Raw genomic sequence first — 24026 nt, 5'->3', positions numbered from 1 at the left:
CGATGTGTCACTATTACTAGCAACACCCTAATGAAAGTATGTTTGACCATGGGTGAGAAAATCTCATTATAGTCTACTCTTTTATTTTTCATTACAAACAACCAAATCATCCTTAAAAATTTATCAATGATTGTCAAAAATATCTCTAACCTAAAAGGGATTCAATGCTAGCTAGATCCCAACCATCCAAATTGATATAATCAAGGGTTTCTTTTGTCCAATGAATAGACTTTAGAAACTTTTCACAATTTAATTTCCTAAAAACACAATGTTCACATAAGTAAAGACTTGTGATCTTGTGACCACCAAGAAGACCCCCTTTGCTAGAATCTAAATTCCCCTTTCACTCATATGACCATGCATCATATTTCAAAATTTAGTCATATTATCGTTATCTTTGTGAATATATTAGGATGCAACATAAAAAAACATGAGACTATAGAACCCTAAAAGAATTATAGAGTATCATTTTTGACACCTTTCAAAATAACATAAGAACTCTTATAGACATTCAGAATTCTATTTTTACCATTGAACCAAAATCCCTTACTATCTAGCATACTCAGAGATATCAAATATTTAGTAATAAGTGGAACATTCCTAACTCATTCAAGTACATAATCTACAATCGTGTGTCTTGATCTTGATTGAGTCGAATCACAACTACCTTGCAAACAAAACTATTGGCCATAGAAATACTATCATCATCTACATGTTTATAAAATTCAAAATACCTACTTCGAGGACAAATATGATACGAAACTCTAGGATCAAGAACTCATGCATCAACTTGATGGGTGTGTTCATCTACCACTAGAACACTATCATCATCACATAATGGATTATCTTCTACAATTATTGCAGAACCAAATTCCTATGAATTTTTCTTTAAAGGACGTTTGTTCTTTTAATGTCCTTTCTATTTACATTGATTACAAAAATCATTCGGCTTAGGACACTTTAAAATAAACAACTTATCGTGTTTCTTCTCTTTTCCTCACCCGTTACATCCGTTGGTAAACAACCTGAAACTTGACCCTCTCTACTTGTGCGAGATCTGGTTTTGTATAGATCGTATCATACACTAAATTCCTTAATGTGTTAGCATGAGGAACATGAATCATATACACCTTCTCTTCATATATATGAGGAGTAAACATAATAGTAAGATGAATATTATCAGTACAGTGTGTATCTATAGGTTTAATTGACAACATTCCAAACCTTGACAACACCTTATCAATGTAACATTTTTGTGATAAAAAAGATTCTGACCCCTATCTCTAAGAATCTTCATTCCTAAAATTTTCCAAGTTGCTTCCAGATCCTTAATCTCAAGCTCAGCATTTAGAAGATCTTTTTAACTTCTGAACATATATCTTGCTCTTTGTTGCTGCCAACATGTCATCTACATACATGACTAGGTAGATGAAAGATTCATCTGATAACTTTTTGAACTACACACAACAATCATATCTTAATTCTAAGAGATATTATAGAGTTGGAAAATCTCTTATACCACTACCTTGGAGATTGGAACCTGGAACCCATCTCAATGATTCATGTATATCTCTTCCTCTAACTCTCCATGTAAAAATATTTTTTCACATCAAATTTTTCTAGCTCCAAATCCCGATGTGTCACTATTTCCAGCAACACCCTGATGAAAGTATGTTTGATCACTGGTGAGAAAATCTCATTATAGTCTACTCTTTTTATTTTTCATTACAAACAACCAATTCATCCTTGAAAATTTCTCAATGATTTTCAAAAATATCTATAACCATCAAGGGATTCAATGCTAGCTAGATCCAGCCTTCCAAATGGATATAATCAAGTGTGTCTTTTGTCCCATGAATAGCCTTCAGAAACTTGTTGCGGTTTAATTTCCCAAAAACAAATGTTCATATAAGTCAAGACTTGTGATCTTGTGACCACCAAGAAGATCCTCCTTTGCTAGAATCTAAATCCTCTTTCAATAGTTCATTTACGTTTTTGCTTTTATTTAGAATGATACGACTTCAAAATCATTCTAGGTTTGTCTAGAATGATCTCTTAAACTAGTGGGTTTTTTTCGTTTTTTGGAATTTTTAATGAAATGACGATAAGTTGTTTTTCCCCCAAAAAAATCTCCCTTTCACTCATATGACCAAGCATCATATTCCAAAGCTATTTATATCATCTTTAAGACAGTAGAACTATGCAAGAAATACAAAGTATCATTTTTGACACCTTTCAGAATAACATCAGAACCCTTGTTGACATTCAAAATTCTACGTTCACCATTGAACCAAAATCCCTTACTATCTAGCATACTCAGATATATCAATTTTTAGTAATAAGTGGAACATTCCTAGCACATTCAATGTACATAATCTACAACCATGTGTCTTGATCTTGATCGTGTCAATCACAACTTCCTTACAAACAAAATAATTGGCCATGGAAATAATATCATCATCTACATGTTTGTAAAATTCAAAACACTCTTTTCGAGGACAAATATGATACGAAGTTCTAGGATCAAGAACTCATGCATCAACTTGATGGATGTGTTCATCTATCACTAGAGCAATATCATCATCACATAATGGATTATCTTCTACAATAACTACAGAACCAGATTCCTATAATTTTTTCTTTAAAGGACATTTGTTTTTTCAATGTTCTTTCTCTTTGCATTAATTACAGAAATCATTTGGCTTAGGACCCTTTAAAATAAACGACTTGTCGTGTTTCTTCTCTTTCCCTTGCACGTTACATCCGTTGGTAAACAACCTCAAACTTGATTGTCTATAATTGTACTAGTCGCCTTATAGCGCAGATTCCTCGAATGAAGGGTAGACCTACATCTTCCAGAGTTATTGTATCTTTTCCAACAATGAAAGACTAGACAAAGTTTTTATATGATGCATGCAAAAATACTAACAGAATCAAGGAAATATCCTCATCATCAAATTTAACATCAATATTTCTTAGTTTTAACATAGTAGAATTTAATTGATTTAGGTGTTCTCTGATTTGCATATCTTCCTACATTTATAGGGTGAACATACATTGCTTCAGAAACAACTTGTTGGTGAGCGAATTTGTCATGTAGAGACTCTCAAACTTCAACCATAACTCTGTGGCCTTCTCATCCTCTGAGACTTCGATGATGACATCATCTACAAGGCGCAACATTATTGTTGAATGTGTTTTCTCCTCTAAAATGATCATCTTAGAGGTTATTTATGCTCATGTTGATACATACAAAGGCCCCTATAAGCCATGTTGTTTTAGTAAAGTCCACGTCTTGATCTTCCATAAGTTGAAATTGTTTCTCCCCATGATCTTGTTGATTTTAATTCTTATTATTGTCATCTCAATTGAAGAGAAACAAGTAGTCGACTTAACATCGCTCATATATCAGTTTGTTGTAACAGAATTTGAGAGAATAACGTAAACATTAAATAGACACAGAATTTAATGTGAGTCACTAAGATAAAATTTGGTTACGTCCACCTAAAATAGAGATATTATTATTGAATCTATTATACCAGATATAATGACATGACAAACTAAGATTAAAGCATGAGTTTATATAACACTCGGTTTCCTAAAACCCTAATACGAAACCCCTAATAAATAGATATTTGGGACGGCCCATTAAAAATGTCAAAATATCAAGTCTAATCAATTGTATTCATACATCTCTAAATTGAAAAGAGAAATAGAAACAATGCATCTTTTGTGGCTTGAGTTTTTTAGTTTTCAAATGAGACAATATCTTGCTGCCTAAGTTTAGGTAATTACTTTTGTAATAGGAACAAACCATTTATGTTTCTTTTGCCATTTTTTTCTTTTGGCTAAGAAAACATTAATTTGATTACTGGACCAACTTTTGTGCAATACAAGATAATTCACCTATTCACGCAACTTATCTTTTCAGAATCCTATAAATTCCAGACTTATTAATCTTTAATCTCACATGTGTGGCAAAATTGATAAAAAAAAAAAAAAATCGCATAAAACCCTGATAACCTAGCTACTGCCTTACTCATACCAAGAACATCGTTCATGAAATGAATAATGTGAGAAATAGTCAAAGAATTCCCAGTTCTAAACCCTCTATCAAACCACCTGAAGAAAATTAATGACATTTTTGCGCATTTTAGTCTTAGTGTAATAAGGTCCCTAACATTGAGAACTTTTTTTTATTCTAAAATTGTCTAACAATTAATTAAAATAACACTACTACCGACCTTAACTATTTGCATTCAACCTAATTTATACTTATGTATCCTATTTGTAAATTATGTAATTAATTAATATTTGCAATCAATCGCTTTTAAGAGGACTTTGTGAGTCATCAACCATATAATTTTATAAGTCATTACCAGATTGGTTGCTATTGCTTTATAATTTTCTTTGACTTTGTTTATTTTCTCTCTTTATAAATATCTTTACCAAATAACCACTAGGACTTGTTTGATGTACGTAGTTTATATGCCCTTTTTGTTATATATTATGAAAATTAAAAGAGTATTATTTGCTCAATAAAAACACAAATATTAGGGATATAAATATATAATAAAAAAAACTGTTTTTTTAATTTGTTTTTAAACATATGAAAAGTAAATAAAAACACTTAAATAAACTGATTTTTAATTGCCAGGTTTGAAATTCGTATATCAAATAAATTAATTTATTTATAAACTTTAATTCTATAAAATATTATATTTGATATTGATTTAAATGAAATAATATTATAGAGTAGTTATAGAGAATTGATTTACTTTTTCCTAACTCAGAGCATTAAACAATAGAAAATCGAGAAAATGATACAAGTTACTTAACGAAATTTCACGGGAGAACGTGATCGAAGGAAGCCCAAAATTAGAGTTGGGCAATGGGTTTGATAAATATGAATCGACACGATCCAACACGATATTTATACGAAACGACACGATACAATATTATCTCACTCAGGTCTTTGGTTGATACGATACAAGCACGAGACGACACGATTATGAGTTTATACGGTCATAATTACACGGTTACGAGTCAACACAGACACAACACGAGTATAAACACGACACAAGTATAGACAAGACACACGAAACAACATAAAAATAATTATTCATATAACCTAAACTACTCACATTAACATTCTCTAAATCTATTACATTTTAATTCAATTAATAAATTATTTAATTTTATAAATATAATATATATAATTAAAATTAAACATACTAAAATATAATATTAAAAATATTAACTTAAATAAAATAAATTAAAATAAAATATAAATAAATAAATAAAATATATGAATAGAAATGTGAGTCTATTAATAATTATCTTCTATATTACATTTATTAATTACTTTTTAATTTTTTATAATTTCAATTATTGTTAATAAATTAAATAATAAATATATGATAATAATTTTAATTTTAATAATATATATTTATAACATTATCAAATTATCATATCTCTCATAATAATTGATCATATATTTAATTGTTTATTATCAACTATTTTTAAAAAATATTAAATTATTCCAAAATTTTACAAATTAATGAAATTTTTAACTAACAAAGAAAAATCAATATATAAAATAAAAATTTAATTTATAAAATTAATATTAATTAAAAAAATGAAATAATAAATAGTTATAGAAATATATTTTAACCTAAAAAATCTCAAACTACTTTTAGTTATAATAAATAAAAAATTAATAATATATCAATTTTAATGATTTTTTCTTAAAAAGTATCTTATATTTTATATTTGCAGTAATATATCACTACATCATTTAAAAAAAATCTTAAATCACTTTAAAATTTTAAAAGTTAATAAAAAATTTTAAAAAAATTATTTTATCATAAAAAAATCTCTATTAATTTTAATTATATATAATAATAAATATTATATACCTAACTAAATAATTAGGTATAAATTCTTGTCTAATATTTTAAAAATTATAAAATTTCACATTTATAAAAGATAACTAACTTAATATATATATATATATATAACTTTATAATAACAAATTTAACTAATTTTATTTAGATAATTATTTGTATATTTTAAAATACATTTTAAATAATTGACATTCAAATTATTATTTATGAAATTATATGTTAAAATTTATATTTACACATTTTATATATTAAATAAATTTAATACATTTAACTTATTAAATTAATTTAAATTTTCTAAATTAAAATAAATTAATAATCATATTTTATAATTTTTAATAACAATATAATTTAATATATATAAATAAATAATTAATATGAGTGTGTCAAGACATGATTGTGTTGATACGATGACACAATTTAGACGGAATAACACGAAACACGAATTTAAACACGAGTTAGCACGACACGAATAAACTCGTAGACACTAATAACAAGAGACGAAAGAGTTCGTGACTTATAATATTTTGAATAGATCAAGACACGATACGACACGGATAAAATTGAAATACGACACAACACGACACAATTAAGAGTCTAACACAATTTACCCAAATTGAATACGAACGTTTATGTACGATGTCCGATTTAGCCCGGATGGTGATTCTATACTAACAAATTTATTAGTATTTTTTCGTTAAACATACTCATTATTTGATTTTATGAAAAAAATCAATTAATAAAATGATAATCCATTCCAATCTAGTTAGGACCGACTCTAGATGCACGTGCTTATAGTCAATACATTTTAGGTGGCCTTCTCTGATTGGTTAATCATACACGTAATTGATATGACTAGTGACGTTTAACCCTACAACCAGTCAACCCATTTCCTCTTTTAGAAACTACTGTATTTACGTATATATACAATGTCCTAGATAAAAATTAATATAAAATTATTTTACAAAGCACAAAAATTCGCCACGTCTCATTCCAGATCCTTACCCATCCTGCCACGTGTCCCATTGCCACGTCATCACTCAACTCGACCGACCTATACATATTTATATATACTTAATTCATTTCTTATAAGTTATCAAATATTGATATATCAATTTATAAGATATTGTAGAAATGCTTGATAGGAAATCATCGATGGAGAGCGAGCCAAAAACATTGTACTATGAAGAATTTAATCAAGCAAGGGTATAAGATCTAACTCGATCTCTTGTTGTTTTGATGTTTTTTTTGTTTTAATTTAAGAAATTTGTCAATTGTTTTACGCAGGAAGCAGCTCTATATATTTTGAGGACAAGGAGTGTAGAGGATGCTTTGCGGTTTTTTATGACGGTAATAATTAATAGTAACAAATGAAGGCTTTAGCGACATACTATTAACGACAGATCTTGAATATTTGTAACTTAATGATTTACATGTGTAGGCTAAGGAGGATGGGAAAAGTAAAAGATCAGAAGAGTGTGAAGAAGGAAGCGGCAGCCAGCTGCCGGAGGTGAAAAATGATTGGTGGTGCGACCATGAAGAGTGTGTTGCCCGGCGGTTACGTTTGGCGACGGGAAAGGACATTTTGTCGTCGCCCTTTTAAATAGGGAATAATCTAGAAGGAAAAAGACTTGTTACTTTCATCCTTTGGATAGTAAACTTAATTATTCCTTTTATGTTTCTTCAATTTTTTCTTATGCTCTTTTTGTATTTTTACATTTAATCTTGTGTTTAATTTTATTATAATTAAAATGTTATCTCATCCTTTTGTATTTTGTTTATATTTTAGGTAACTACCTAGATACTTAATATTATAGGTTTAAACATCCAAACCCATCTTAATTGTTCAATCGTTTTTCCCAATAGAAAATTATTCCATAAGTTGGTTTTCTTTTTTTTTTTTTTGAATAAAAACGTTTCTGATCAGTTGATTTTGTTATGTTATAGTTCAATATAGGGTCAATAGAGATAGATTTTATCGAAAATTATTAAACCGACTTAATATCTAATACATTCAATATAAAGATCAAATTTGACTCGAACTGTAACAATTTTGAGTATTTTTGGACAATTATTTTTGTAGCTTCTTCCACACCTTGACAATAACTTTTTGTTAGGGTATAAAAGATGGGTTTTGAATCTAGCAAACAATTAGAGAAAATAGGTATCATTTTAATAATAAGTTAATAGCTAAAACTTGAAAATAATAGTAATCAAAGTCAAAATAACATTTAATTGAAAACTAACTAAAATGAAACAAAGATAAATATCATGTACCATATAATGGAAGGTTATAAATAAAAAGTTTTGTTATAACGGAACACGTGAGAATTACGTCAATAAAAAAGACAGAGATTTAACATGGTTCACCAAGATAGAACTTAGTTACGTCCACCTAGAAGAGAGATTATTATTGACAAGATTGTTTACAGAGATGATATATCAAACTAGGGTTATAACACGAGTTTATATAACACTCGGTCCATTGAAACCCTAATACAGAAACCCTAACAAATAGAGAATTGGGTCGGTCTATTAAGAAGGCTCAACTATTCAAGTCTATTCAACAAATCTCTACCTTGACTTGAATTCTCTCAGATGTCCCAGGTGCATTAGTCAATGCTCAGATCTCCCAAATACATTCATCAATGTCAAATGGCCTAGATGCACTCGTCGGTGCTAGATGGCCCAGATGCACTCGCCGGTGCCGGATAGCCCAGATGCACTCACCGATGTCGAATGGCCCAGATGCACTCGTCGGTGCCAGATGACCCAGATGTATTAGTCAAATACTAGATGACCCAGATGCATTCGTCAATACCAGATGGCCTAGATGCATTAGTCAATGCTCAGATGCATTAGTTAATGCCCCAAATGGCCCAGATGCATTAGTCAATACCCAGATTTTCAATCTTCTCTGTCTCTCTTCTAAAGTTGCCCCTAGGGAAACTAACAGTTTCTGACGTTAAGCAAGTCCAAACAATGTTGGAACTTGCTATGAGGAACTGGCTTGGTGAACATATCAGCAGGATTGTTAGCAGTTCCTACATTTTTCACATTTATCCTCTTCTCAGTCCTTAGGAAATGATATCGCACTTCAATATGCTTAGTCCGTTCATGATGAACTTGATCTTTGTATTTCTTCTTCTTCATAATGAATTTTGGTGACGACTGAAGTGGACGTTGCTTATTTGAGTGAACTACTATAAATTTGTGTCTTCTTGTGTTATTATTTTCTTGCGTTTTTACTAGCATAAGGAATTCGAGTCATATACTTCTTCTCATCGTATGTCTGGGGAGCAAACAGAGTAGTAAGATGAATATTGACAGCACAATGTGTATCTATTAATTTAGCTTACGACATCCCAAACTTTGGCAACGCCTTCTCAATTAAACTTTTTTATGATAAGAAAAAGTTATTTTGACCTCTAACTCTCTGTGTAGAAAGGTTTTTTTCACGTCACGTTGTTCGAGCTCCAAATAATTATGTATCACTATTGTTAACAACACCCTGATAGAAGTATGTTTGACCACTAGTGAGATTTATAATTTACTCATTTATTTTTCATGACAAACAATTGAGTCATCACTGAAATCATCAGTGATGGTTAAGAAATATTTTGAACGGCACAACACCCAACAATCCCGTATAGATATAACCTCAATTATATAATTTTATGTGTTTTTAAACATACTTATTTTTTATTTTAAGAAAAAAATCAATTAATAAAGTAATAATCCACTCCAATCTAGTGAGGACCGACTCTTGATACACGTGCTTATAGTCAATACATTTTAGGTGGCCTTCTCTAATTGGTTGATCATACACGTAATTGGTAATGACTAGTGTCGTTTATCCCTACAACCAGTCAACCCATTTCCTCTTTTAGAAAATACTGTATTTACGTATATATACAATGTCCTAGATAAAAATTAATATAAAATTATTTTACAAAGCACAAAAATTCGACACGTCTCATACCAAATTCTTACCCATCATGTCACGTGGCAATGACATTGCCACGTCATCACTCAACTCAACCGACCTATACATATTTATATATACGTAATTCATTTCTTATAAGTTATCAAATATTGATATATCTCTCTAAATCTCTTTCAATTTATAAGATATTGTAGAAATGCTTGATAGGAAATCATCGATGGAGAGCGAGCCAAAAACATTGTACTATGAAGAATTTAATCAAGCAAGGGTATAAGATCTTAACTCAGATCTCTTGTTGTTTTGATGTTTTTTTGTTTTAATGCAAGAGATTTTTCAATTGTTTTACGCAGGAAGCAGCTCTATATATTTTGAGGACAAGGAGTGTAGAGGATGCTTTGCGGTTTTTTATGACGGTAATAATTAATAGTAACAAATGAAGGCTTTAGCGACATACTATTAGCGACGGATTGAATATTTGTAACTTAATGATTTGCATGTGTAGGGGAATGGGAAAACTAAAAAATCAGGAGATTGTGAAGAAGGAAGCAGCAGCCAGCTGCCGGAGGTGAAGAATGATTGGTGGTGCGACGATGAAAAGTGCGTTGCCCGGCGGTTACGTTTGGCTACAGGAAAGGACATATTGTCGTCGCCCTTTTAAATAGGAATAATCTATGAGAAACTTTATGAGAAATTTTAATTATTCCTGTCATGTTTCTTCAATTTTTTCTTATGCTTTTTCTGTATTTTTACATTTAATCTGGTGTTTAATTATATTATAATTAATATGTTATCTCATCCTTTTGTGTTTTGTTTTATATTTTATTTAACTTGATATAATAGATTTAAACATTCTGTCTTAATTGTTCAATCGTTTTCCCAATAGAAAATTATTTCATAAGTTGGTTTTCTTTTTTCAATAAAAAAGTTTCTATCAGTTGGTTTTGTTATGTTATAGTTCAATAAAGGGTCAATTGAGATAAAATAAGAGATTTTGATTTTATCAGATATTCAAAAATTATTTAACCGACTTAAAATTCAATACATTCAATATAAAGATTAAATTTGATTCGTATTATAAAGAAAATTTGATTTTTTTTTTTTTTTTTTTGACAATTCATCGTTATTATTGTAGCTTCTTCCACACCATGACAAATAAATGAAATATCATGTATCACATAATGTATATAGTGTTTTTATATAATAAAAATAAACTGTTAAAGGTAAAATAAATAAATTTTTATATTTTGTTTGATTAATGTCTTGCATATTAATTATTAAATGTATAAATTCAAATATCCAAGCTTACAAAAAGATTAATTCTAAATATGAGTATACGAAAAATGGTACAAATAAATGATGTTGGATATATTGTCGAAACAGATAACCACAAAATCGACCCAATTCTATCACAATCAGTGCCCTGCTTTCAACTTACAATAATCTAATTTTGAGGTCTAACATTCATTTGAACCTAACCCTATCCCTTGCAATTTTGTAAGAAAAACATCAATTTGAAGTGTTTGTGACTTGTATTCATCAGCTCATTGTCCTGGTGTGGATCATCATTATTCATGGTGGTCTCCACTTCAATCTAGATTCTTCTTAAAGTGTAATGTCAATATCAGTATGATATTGTTTCAAGAAACAATCTTCATTCAAGGTCACATACTTGACATCACACCTCTCCCATTTGACAGTTTTTTTTTTCAAATAAATAATATCACATCAAGAAACTAACAAAATGTTTCTTAGGCTAACCACATATCAGACTCAGAGGATTCAAAAACAACAGTCAGCCCTAAATATGTTTCGCAAAAGTTTAATTGCGGCTCCTATGACTCAAGCTAAGCTACAATCCGAGCCCAGAAAGAAACATAGGACTGGTTCACCACCTTCTAACAAAACAAACCCTAGAACAACACAAAGGAGAGCTAGTGTGGAAGGAACAAATCATGCTTAAACTGGCCAAAGCAAAACAAAACACAACTGTTTGTGTAATGCACCAACCAATCAGATGTTTTGTCAAAAAACAACAAGACAAGAGGAAAACCACCACTTACCAGATTACACAGCACAATAATTGTAATGGCTTGACTTTAATATGATACAAGAAAACAGTTCTCACATAAAATAACAATAATAAAATACATCTTCAATCTCACTCTCAAAATGGAATTATATCATGAACAAATTCTTAATCATAATAAACTGTGCCCTCATCCATGAAAAACTATTATTGTACAGAGCAACAACATACTTTCGAAGTGAAGCCCCCACGAGGGATGGTAGCAAATGGTCAAGATCCGTAACTACTCTGTTTCATGAAGTTCTCTCTGAAACGCAGATTTCGCAGCTGAGACACTGCCAGATGTCTGATATGAAATAACTGTCAACATAAGGCACCTTTTCTTTTTCAAAATTATTCTGTACAGTGAGAAGAAGACTGTATACTATCTTCATTTCAAATAGGCAGTTTTCCTGTTTGATACCACAAACCAAGCTTTTCCTCTTTCTTTGGGAGAGAAACGACACACAAGTAAAGAACAAAAACAATGGCAAACGCAAAGAATCTTCTGGAAGGGATATTAGTGATGTAGATCACAACCCCCAAGTCATTTCAGCCGTAACAATTGCACAAGTCCTCAAACTAATAGAAAAAAAAAGCGTCGGTTGATCTGCCATCATTGGTTCATTCTTCTTCCAACTCCAGAAATAAAAAAAGTGGCATGCAGCAGCTCAAACTAACAGCCCCAATTTAACATACATTATAAAACATTCAGTCTGCTTTTTCGGAGTCGATTTGAAGCAGCAATCCTAAAAGGAAAAAAGTATGTCACAATATCCCATTCAGAACCCTCTGATAATAATCATATTGTCGTGTCCGCCAAGCATCCAAGCTGCTGCTGATGAGGGAAAGTACCAACGATACACATTGCTGCTAACCATAAAAACCCATTACAAATTATATACAGGAAATCAAATATTGCACAAAAAATTCAAAGAATTTGAAGACATGATCAATGGGGAAAAAATAAAGAGACCTCCTCAGTCAGACTAAGATGAAATCGTTTCCTTAGGTTCTGGATGCACCTCGGACCGCCTTTAAAACATGGAAAACCGGAATCCTGATATACAGAATTTCAGAATATCTTAGAGCAAAATCAGTTAGAACAAAGAAAGATGGAAAATCAACAGATCATTCAGTTCCACCTCTAACATCTCAACAAGAAGAATAATCCTCTCTGCATGTTTCCGGCATGTTAAGAAACCTTGAATGCATAAAACCTGAATAATAAAATAACCACCAATTAATACTAAGCTGGTTTAGATTAACTATTTAGTAAAAGGTAGCCAGAAGCATCAATGGTTTACTTTAAAGTAGTCAAAGAACTCGCTTGGAATGCCCTCAGCATCAGAATCCATGACCTAGTAACACACCAAATGGAAATTGGTTGTATATCAAGCAAACTAACCTTATATCTTAACTTTATGATAGAATGATAAGTGAATAATTGCAATCTCTTGGATAACAATACTACCCCATAACCAAAAAAGTTACCTCAAGTAGTTCACGGGTCAACTTAAATGGTGCACTTTCAAAATTAACACCACCGGGAGAATTAGATAGCATGAAGCCAAAATCTATGTGGATTATATGACCTTCTTCATCCAATAAAAGATTCCCATTATGCCGATCTTTTATCTGGAAAAATGAGAAAAAAAAAAGCCTAGATATGAAAAGGAAGCAACCAAAAGTTCTCAAGTTTTTTTCAAATAACATATAAATGAAATATCATTAATAGTGTATATTGTCAATAAATGAAGGCAGAATACCAAACGGGAATTAAAATATTCCAATTTATTCAAGTTGGCACTTTATTTTTCTTTTCTATTTTTGAAAAGGTCAACTTTTATCGAAAAAAGAAACGCAAGGAGGCTTGAACATTACATAGAAGGAAGATGGAGAGGAGGAAGAAAAACAAAAAACCAGAAAACAAAAGGAAGGGCGAGATACCAATAAGATCAAAGAATTGTCAACCTGTACAAAACCTTCTTTTTCCTAATAGAAGCAAAAGCATAAAGTTGGCACTTTAATTCAATTGCATACAAAAAAGGACTTTGAATATTTAAATTGAGTAACATAACTCAGAGGATTTGGAGTGTAACTTGTAAAATAGAATTTAAATCACATGACAGATTTTTATTGTAATCTATATTTCATAAAATAAAAAAATCTACCACCCACTTTCTACTTTATCAAATTGAAACCCAATCACTTTTTCATATCTTCTCGCATTTTCAGTGCCACTGCTTCCTTCCCTTTCTCTCTCTCACGCACACATGCAATGGATCCTTTAGCAATGGATTTCCAAACAAGAGCTTTTACTTCTTTTTTTATATGACGCCCAGGGTTTATTCCATGAGGGAGGTAGCACAACAACCCAGGAAGATGAGCGTTGCTCGAGCAAATTCTGGTGTAGAATATTGAACTCTTGAAAGTGAAGAGTGATAATATTATTCAGATATGACTTTTTTAAATGAGAGATGTGTGATATATAAAAGACATTGAGTGTAATAAAAGGAAAGACCTTCACTTTTGTTCTTATTCTGGTTGATTCATTCATTTTTGGCAAAAGTTTGTTCTGCCTGAATCATGAACTCTTGTAATTTTTTACCCTTTTACGGGTTTTTATTGAACGACCATATGTCGTTTTCTCAAAATAAAAAATAAAAGGAAAGATTGAGTACAATCAATGTGTAGGATATAAGCAAAACAACATGTTGAGTACAAGTAAATTGCACAAATTTCAAGGAAGATGGAGAGAGATAATTCTACACTTCCCTCAAGTTGGGTAATAGATATTGAGAGTGCCCAACTTGCCACATAGTTCCTCAAAATCGGACTTGGGAAGAGCTTTGGTATGTATGTCAACCACCTAAGAGGAAGAGCCTTGGGCAGCTATGAGAGCGGAGAGGATGTTGCTGAGGGGATGAAATGTTGATGTCAGCGAGTGGCTTTGAAAAGTGATAATGTTTGGACAGATTATGTCGGGAAAAAATCTGAATAGGATTTGGGAGCGACGTTGGTTCCGATGAGAAATGAGAGTTCTCCTCTACCTCGAATGTTCATCTTGACGGAGCTTGCTCATTCAAGATAGTTGTCACCGTTGAATCTAAAGACAGATATGAGAATAATCCACATAAGGGAATCTTGGCCAGCCATAATACAAGATAGTCGATTGAAAATGAAACTTTTGAGAGCTCAAGAACACTCCGATTGAAAGTGAAAGAGGGACAAATGAGAAATAGAGAGAGTGGGTAGACATATTCAGATTTTGGGTGTGGTGGATTAAATAGAGATTAAAAGTACTTTAAAAAAATATGAGATAATAGAATCATTTAAGTTCTCCTCCAATGGTTATTTCCACAATTGGAGGAGACAACTGGTCTCTTCAAGATAGAAAACCTGCTTTGATACCATGTAAAATATTGAGCTCTTGAAAGTGGAGTGATAATATTATTCAGATGACTTTTTTTACATGAGAGAGGTGTGATATATAGAGGACATTGAGTGTAATAAAAGAAATGACTGACAACAAGCAATGTGTAGAGTATAAGCAAAGCAACATGTTGAGTGCAAATAAGCTGCACCAATTCCAAGGAAGATGTAGAGAGATAATTCTACATCTCGGGACATCAAGATGTTAGTTTCTGCTAAATGCCATTGGTTTTAGACGAGTTAGTTAGCCAAATATCCAGAGGGCAAAGGCAAGAAGATTGTTAGCGATGAGAAATCACAGTGAATGATGTTTGGAGTCTTCTCACTCAAATTTCAAATTTGTTTGCACAGACAAGGCTCTTGGAAGAAGAAGGATCTCACCACAGCTGAAGAAGATCCAGTACAGAAAGAAGAAAGTGAAGGTTGGTATCCAATACTTTGATTTTGGTTTGCTATGGACCCGTAATGGATTCAGATACCAGCCTGAAACCAGTTGTGCTTTTAATCCATCCAATTAAGCAGCAATATTTAGCACATAATATTTGAGAGGAGCATCTTCAAGAATCATGACATGGAGTGTTGAAGCGCACTCCTTTCTCATTCTTGTTTTGACTTTGATGTTTTTGATGTTGTTTATTTGCTCTTTGATTAACTTATGACAATTCTTGTCATAACTTATATTGTCATATTGTTTTCACCATAATCATGTGACTTTTGGCGTTATCATGGACTAGTGACAAGATTGAGAGGAGCAAAAATAGTGTTGTGTCATTAAAATTTTCACATCATTCAATTTATTTAAAGTCAAGCCATTTTGAATATATATCTTTTAAACCTCTATTTGAATGTCTAATTAAATTTTAAGGTAATTTATTGCAAAATTTAAACTTAGGTCCAGTTTAGTATTTCAGCCTTAAATGTACACACAACTTGTAGGTTCAACAAACAATTGTATCATACAAAAATATCTACATATGTGAAACTTTGTATCTAGAATTACCTCTTTACAAAAGGGAGCCTAGAAGTATTGGTATAGGAGATTAATATACCTGGATAAGGTAGCAAACAAGGGAGTATCCGGCCATGCTCTCAACAAAGTTTCTCTTCAAATAAAAAGGAAAAAGAGAGAGACAAGCACTGATTAGCCATCAAACTTAAGATGCATCCACATTCCAAGTTATCATTTTCAATCAGATGATCAACATGAATTTCTAAAAGTTGAATAACATTAGTAAAGCATCTATATATGAATATGCATTTGCAGAAGGGAACAGATGATTGATCACAAGTCATAAATGAAATGACATTTATTTTAAGAAGCATGACTTCATCGCACATATCAATCTCAAACAAGACAGTAATAATTATTCAATGATGCAAAAGAAATATGCAATACCAATCATTTTCAAGTTATCATTTTCAATCAGATGATCAACATGAATTTCTAAAAGTTGAATAACATTAGTAAAGCATCTATATATGAATATGCATTTGCAGAAGGGAACAGATGATTGATCACAAGTCATAAATGAAATGACATTTATTTTCAGAAGCATGACTCCATCGCACATATCAATCTCAAACAAGACAGTAATAATTATTCAATGATGCAAAAGAAATATGCAAAACCAATAACATGTTCCTTCTGATTGTTTAACTCATGCCAATTTGTGCAGTGACTTGTACTGAAATCTTACGGTAAGATGTGACCTTTGCATTTTATCGTTATTTAGTGAAACCTTTGGCTTACAAAAATACGAATAACATTCAAAGCACTGGAAGCTCTTGAGGAACTCTTTTACCTGGGCAAGCTTAAAACTGGGAGAATTTTCTTGATACTTAGCAACAAAGAATTCTCTCAAACTTGTAACATTGGGGTACCTACTTTTGATAGAGTGAATTGATGCCTAAAATGAAACAGAGAAGCATTAGTTATCTGTAACAGGATTCAAACCAACATCGTGAAGTAATTAATTAACAGCAGTGCTACCGTATCAGGAATTGTTTCAATAAGTGCTGTGTAAGATGAAGTAACTAGTACTTCATATGGACGCAGCCAGAGAGGAAGACCGGCTTCCTGGAATATATCTGCCATGAACAAGAATCCAAAGTTAATCAAGTATATATTCAAGCTCGAGTATTTTATCATGCACTCTCCATTGTATAGTCTACATGCCAACTGAGGAACTAAAAAGGTTTTCAAGTAATTTAACTATAATCTAAGCTAATTCTGTCAAATAAAATGCGCTCATATTATTAACAAAGGTCATTACATAAAAGTTGTTCGAGCAAAATGACAAGGAAAACAAAACATTTTTTTACAGAAGATGCAGTTATTTTTTTGAAAAAAGGTCAACTTTTTTATTGAAATCGAGAGTGGAACGCAAGAAAGGTTTCTAAACAGTTTGCAGGAAAAAAAAATGGTGAACAAAGAAAAATACAATAAAGTTAGATTCCGAGCTCGAGATAAAGATAGTCTCGTCAGGTGCACAAATGATTACATGGCACTATAAAGTGGAAGATATTGCTTACCATAAAAATGGGAAATAAGCTGCACAGCAAGATGTTCCTGCCTACAATCATCGCCACTCTTAACAATCATCTGGAGAGAGAACATAAAATTCAAGACAATGGCACCAGAATAACCAATCATTAATAAGTTTGGTAAGAGCCTTTGTTTGCAAGGGAAAATGAAAGAATGGATACATCATAATATTATATATGCATGATGTAGATTATAGATTAAAGGAAAAAATGGCCGTCGAACATGAGGATGAAATATAAGAAAAGACATTGAGGGGAGAGAATAGAATAAGATAAGATAAAAGTACAAAAACATTGAGCACTTACAGAGCGCAAATCCCAACCCGGTAATGTTCCATGAACAGAAGCTTTTCGTATCCTCTCCTTCTTTGCCTCCCATAATTCACCAGATAATGGATCAGTAGCCTTTGGAAAGCCACCTCTAGCGTCCTAGATAGAGCATGTAAAATAATTTAGACTCAAGTACATATGCTAAGAATGCTACAAATGGAAACTAATGACTATATCACCTTCTGTGTTGCATCTGATGAGTCCTGACCAGCTCCCTTCAAAGGAAGTCCAGGGGGTGCTTCTCCCTTTAATGTGGCTGCCTGTAGAAACAGAAGAATTTTCATTTTAAATTCCTTTGTGGCCTCCACATATACTCAATTTCATATAACGAAAACACATCAATTCAGCTGCTCCTTCCTCCAAATATCAAAATAACCTCTCATTCTCTCTCTCTCTCTCATATATTATTGATGACGGAAGTGAAGTAGCAAACCACAAAAAAACAAATATCTTAAGATAGCATTTTGTAGGCCTAGTCCAAGAAGAGTTCTGATATTATTTTCTAATAGAAACAGAACTGGTACCAGATGATATCAGTGCAGAAAAGGCTATCAAATGAAAACATTACCTTTACTTCCTCCATAGCAATTGTGCTTGGCACACGCCGATGCTCCTTTCTTCGAGGTGGATTTTCATCCACTATATCATCCATGTTAACACCAGTATCTACTTTCAGGACAACCTTCACCCGGTCATGCTCGTCAACAAGTACACTCTGCCATGTGTCAGGTGGGGTTTCTTTGCATTGACAATTATTGGAAGGCGACAAAGACTGAGAACTAAAAGAATGCACTCGACACAATGGATGCAATACTCCAGTTCTCATTTCTTGACAAGAAGAAATGTTCTCCACAGATAGACTAACACGAACAAGCTTCAATTTGGAATCCCAAAATTGAGACATGGCCTGATCAATTGCTTGTGAAGCAGTGGTTGACACCCTATCATAACCATTGTGGTACATATCTTGTGTCGTCGACAATGGGTATGCCCATGGAGGAGGCTTTGGCAAAAATGCATCTCCATTTGCTAATGGGATTCCTCCTTTTGAAAACTTGTGTGCATGAGATGAAGCTTTTGAACTGTTATTTAGAAGACATAAGAAATATGAAGAGAAGAGGAAGGTAAAGGGGAACGGGAAAGCGGAAATGAGCAGAATAATTCAGAAAAGTTACCTTGGATTCTCTGTTTTCACAACTTCAACACAGATTAAATAGGGTGCCTTTTCTCTTGAATTCAAAAGAACAGCTTCATCTTCAGGTATATGAAGGACACGGTACACTCCCTTACCCATTGGAAAGCACACTCCTGCAACAACAGAAATACTTTGCAGTGAGTAAACTATACATATACAGTTAGGCACAAAATTGGGTAATTTATATTTTGATATAGATTAATTTGAGACTTTTATGTCAGAATTTAGCTTGCAACAGAACTTCTCTACTGCAAACGGCATTGATATATGTTAGAATTGTCTATGTGATTTGTAATCAGATTCAGGTTTATATAATTCAATGTGTCCAATCTTTTAAAAAATGTCAAAGGTAAAAGAATCAAGCAAGTAGTCATTTTTAAGCTTCTACATTCACCACAATGAGAGATTTTCTTTCTAGTTTTTATAAGAATATAATTTTACCAAAATTGGATAGCAATAAAGGGCATTTTTCCAGAAAATTAGCTCTTAATAAGCTCACTCCTAGCACTGCCCTCTCCCCAAAACAATGTAATGAGCACTGGATAGTTGTTTATGGAGCATATGAAGAAGCAACTAATACAGGTATTGAGCTTACCGAAGAAGTCTTACCTCACTCACAAAAATAAAGAGAAGTGAGGGAAACAAAGAGAGAAGTAATGGTATTTTCTTTAAGTAGTAAAATTCAGTAGAAAAACAGGCCACATGGACAAAAGTATTCCTAAATGAAATATTTTTTTTGTTTTATGGAACAAAGAATTTTAGCATCAAAGAGAGCTCTTTTAGTTTCTGCAGTCAGAAGCAATCCCATGCCATTAAGTGAACACGAAGGGTAATTAGGAAAGGAATCCCAACTCCACCAAGTATAACACAGTTGTCACTAGTAAAGTCAAACCCAATACCATCATCTTTTTGAGCTCCAAATTAAACAGCCTTCATAGACAACCAAGTTATTCAGACAATTGTTCCATTATAAAAGCAATGTGAAGCCTCCTATAAATAAAATTAAAGCCAATCTACAAGTTGTTGAGTATAATCTAGATAGGCACAAATGGTAATGTGACATTCTTCCATGTCAAATATAACTAGTCAAAGGGAATGATGATATGAACATACGATATGTATAACAACCAGCAGAAAGGATCACATAAAATAATGAAAAGAAATAGTACAGCATTTTGACTTGACGCCATAAAATAAGAAGACTATACATACCACCACTCTCCTGAGCAGAAGCCACGTGTGCATTGATTTCAGCAAGTGACTACAAAAATAAAAATATAACACTCTCTCAGTACATGCCTAATTGTTCAATCAAAACATGAACTGACATTGTACAACTAAAACAAAAAAGAATGTACAACCTCACAAAGAGCTGTTTTGCGATCTTCAACTGGAAATACGTCAACTAAACCATAAGATGTATCACATAGTGACAGAACAAAGTCAAGTGATTCATGATATGCCCCTTTCCGGAATTGAGAGGCACTACTATAATTTGGAAGTGGAGGTTTTGAACTGGATAGCTGTTTTAGTGATCCCGGGTGTTTCTGCCAAATGATAAATAGTAAATAACAGAAGGATGAATATATGATGATATAATGTACTTGTCATGTTTATTTCTAATAATATAAAGATGCTAAAAATTTGTATGCCTAAGAAGGCATTTCCCACTTACGTCAACTGAGAAACAAATGCTAGAATATAAAGATTCTACGTACTATATGCTGATACAATATACTAGTCCTCTTTACTTTTAGGGTAACTAATGAGAAATGGATGAAATTGCCACAAAAGAAGACATAACTAAGGTTTCTGATTCAGGAAGAAATATCTCCTAGAAAGGACTGCAATGAAAATTAATCATATACGGGTAAACAAGTTTTAAATACTTTCTGACATTAGTTCTATATTTTCATTTGGTTTATTGAGCATTTATTTTTCAGACACTTAATTAATTTGACACTTAATATTCAGTATTTAGCATTCAGCACTTTTCAGTTTTAACACACCCTAAAACATTTCACACCCAAGTTCAACAAAATCAATTGTTTGTCCATCATCCATGAAAAATAACTACCAAGTAGTCGCAGCAAACTATTGATGCAAAACATAATGGTATGAAACACTGGAGCAGATAGCACAACATGAAAAAAAGGAAACTGACCTCATGCTTTTTAGAACCGAAAAGCTCTGAATTCTCCTGTGAGGTATTGTGATCTCTAAACAGCTTGCGGAAAAAACTTTCTGACCCTGGACTACTTTCATGGACACTGTCACTGGAGCCATTTTCATGCACTGCCTCTATCTTTGAACCATCTGGATGCACTCGAAAGAATCTGCGGAATAGAGAGAAATCTGAAGGCTCCTCTTCCTCTCCATTAACTTGTAACTTACCTTCCTCATTAGCCTTATCATTCCCCTCTCTCTTCTCCTCAGGCTTATCTTTGAAAAACTTCTTAAAAAATCCATCTTTTTCATCCTGTTCAACAGACTTTGACGTTTTACCTTCATCATCATTTTTTTCTTTGAAAAATTTCCTCAAAAAACTATCCTTGCCATCTTGGATGGATTTTGATCCTTTTTCTTCAGCATCACTCTTGTCAATCCCTTCCTTTTTGTCCTCAGGTTTTTCCTTGAAGAGTTTTCTAAACAGTCCTTTTTCATCCTCTTCTACTGATTTCGATACTACTTTCTCTTCAGAATCATTTTTGCTGTCACGAAACAACCGCTTGAGAAATCCATCTGAGCTAGAATTGAGATCCCCTTCCTCATCCTTACTATCCTTTAGCAGTCTCTTAAAGAAACCCTCCTTCTCTGGTTCCTCTTCATCCTTCTCTATTGATTTCCTTGAAACCTCACTCTTACTACTATCTCTAAGGAGCCTACGGAAGAAACCATCCTTCTCCACTTCTTCTTCATTATCTTTCTCCACTGAGTTCCTAACATCTTCATCCTTACTATCTCTAAGGAGTCTACGGAACAAACCATCTTTATCAGATTCATCATCATCCCTCTCTACTGACTTCCTAAGAAAAAATGCATCCCTTACTTTTTGTCCAGGAATGAACTTCTTGAAAATGTTATTCTCTTCAGAAGATTGTCTGATCCCATCATCCTGCAAGGAGTTAGCCGAGGAAGGAGAGAAAGATACAGAACGCTGAGTAGGTGGAGAAGATGTCAACGACAATAATCGCTGCTTCGATGATAACAACTTATTGAGAACTTGATTCTTACTCAAAGGACTAGAGGGGGCATTCTGGGGTTGAAGCAGTGGTGACCAATCCCCCATCAAAGTAGCTGCAATCTGACATTTCTCTTGAATTCTGCTAATCCCCTCATTGTCATCTGTATCCTCTATCTCAGCTAACAAGAACCAATGCACTTTTAGTGCTATCTTAAGAGATTCAGAACATGTATCAATAACAAACTTATCCAGAGATGGACTAGGCTTGTGAACCATCATGTAGCATATCTGAAACAAGTAGCTTTCGATTCCAGACAAAGGGAGAGTGTACATCCGGTTGCAGAGATAGTCTCTAACACCCGAATGTTCATGCTTGTACAGATAGCTAACAGCAATCCACTCACAAAAGAAAGAAGAGTCAAAGAATCGAACAAGCCAACCATTTCCCCCGACAGTCTCACTGATCGGATTGGTTTGCTTGATCTCACGAGGCTCGGATTCAGAACGTGTCAATCCCAACAGTCGCACCATTATTAATCAATCAATCAATCTACCATCATAAACCCTAATTCTATTTGTTTTCTCGAATGAACTTGAAAACACGAAATTCTTGACTGTCTCGAGTCCAAAAACTTCAATCGAGAGTCTTACCCTAACAACTCAAATCAAACAGACTAAACCCAAAAAAGTTCGATCAGAACCCTACCTAACAAACAAACCCAACAGAAGGATTGTAAAATTGAACAAAACCCAACTTTTTTTTCTTGGGTAATTTTGTGGAAAACAGATCATAGAAATTTGGAAGTAATGCAAGCAGCAAAGCGAAAAACCTCAGAATATCGATAATCAAGAAGATCGGATGTGATGAGTATCGTGAAATGATGCGAATTTGTGAAGCAAAAGAGTAACGCCAAGCGAGCGACGTCCGTCCTTAGGTGGCTGATGTCGTCGTCTCTCCGTAGTTGCTGCTGAAGGGAGAAGAGAGAGAAAGAGAAAATGGGGACGAACGGGGGAAGAAATTAGGAGCATATCATCATTTTTCAAATTTCCTATGCTAACTTACGCTAGGTAGCGTAGGTTTGCTCCACCGAGGCACAAGTTGGAAAATAAGCCTTTTTTTTTCTTTCTTTTTTTCTTTTTTGCTAATCTTTGAAATAATGATCTAACCTAATATTAAAAATAATAAAAACATTACTTAATTCAAATAATTTATCCCTTCTATAGTCTACACAACAAAATGTGGAGATCCTGGGTTTGAGTCCGTTCGACAAATTCTGCGTCTAGTTAAACTAGTATGTATCACGTGCATTTGCACGAGTAATAATATAAAAAACCGTGAAAAAAATATTACGGTAAAATTTTTATGGGCGGGTCAACCCATAATCCGACCCAAGTATCTATTTACTCTCACATATATATCCAAA

At 32.7% G+C, this 24026-nt stretch overlaps 1 protein-coding gene across 1 annotated transcript; it reads right to left on the bottom strand.

Moving 5' to 3' along the window:
- Positions 1–11891: 11891 nt before the first annotated feature.
- On the bottom strand, positions 11892–23632 carry LOC124934065 (phosphatidylinositol 4-kinase beta 1). Its single transcript, XM_047474533.1, has 16 exons — positions 21583–23632; positions 20780–20965; positions 20631–20679; positions 19399–19531; positions 18792–19305; positions 18403–18483; positions 18200–18322; positions 17882–17951; positions 17340–17437; positions 17152–17256; positions 16399–16452; positions 13409–13552; positions 13222–13275; positions 13060–13134; positions 12891–12974; positions 11892–12784 (listed from the first exon to the last, which is right to left on the bottom strand). The coding sequence occupies exons 1-16, from the start codon at positions 23131–23133 to the stop codon at positions 12683–12685; spliced, it is 3423 nt and encodes a 1140-aa protein (XP_047330489.1). The 5' UTR covers positions 23134–23632; the 3' UTR covers positions 11892–12682.
- Positions 23633–24026: the final 394 nt, after the last annotated feature.

This window comes from Impatiens glandulifera, chromosome 4, assembly GCF_907164915.1.
Source record: "Impatiens glandulifera chromosome 4, dImpGla2.1, whole genome shotgun sequence".
NCBI lineage: Eukaryota > Viridiplantae > Streptophyta > Magnoliopsida > Ericales > Balsaminaceae > Impatiens > Impatiens glandulifera.
Note: the sequence above shows the minus strand (reverse complement) of the source record. Positions and strands in the feature narration are given on the sequence as shown.

Bases quoted from the DNA above. Each gene is read 5' to 3' on its own strand.
- LOC124934065 (XM_047474533.1), bottom strand. From the start codon at position 23,133: ATGGTGCGACTGTTGGGATTGACACGTTCTGAATCCGAGCCTCGTGAG. The intron at 13,553-16,398 runs GTATATTAATCT...TCATTTTTCCAG, and splicing joins TTGTTTGCTACCTTATCCAG to ATAAAAGATCGGCATAATGG. The intron at 12,975-13,059 runs GTGGAACTGAAT...TCTGTATATCAG, and splicing joins TTCTTGTTGAGATGTTAGAG to GATTCCGGTTTTCCATGTTT.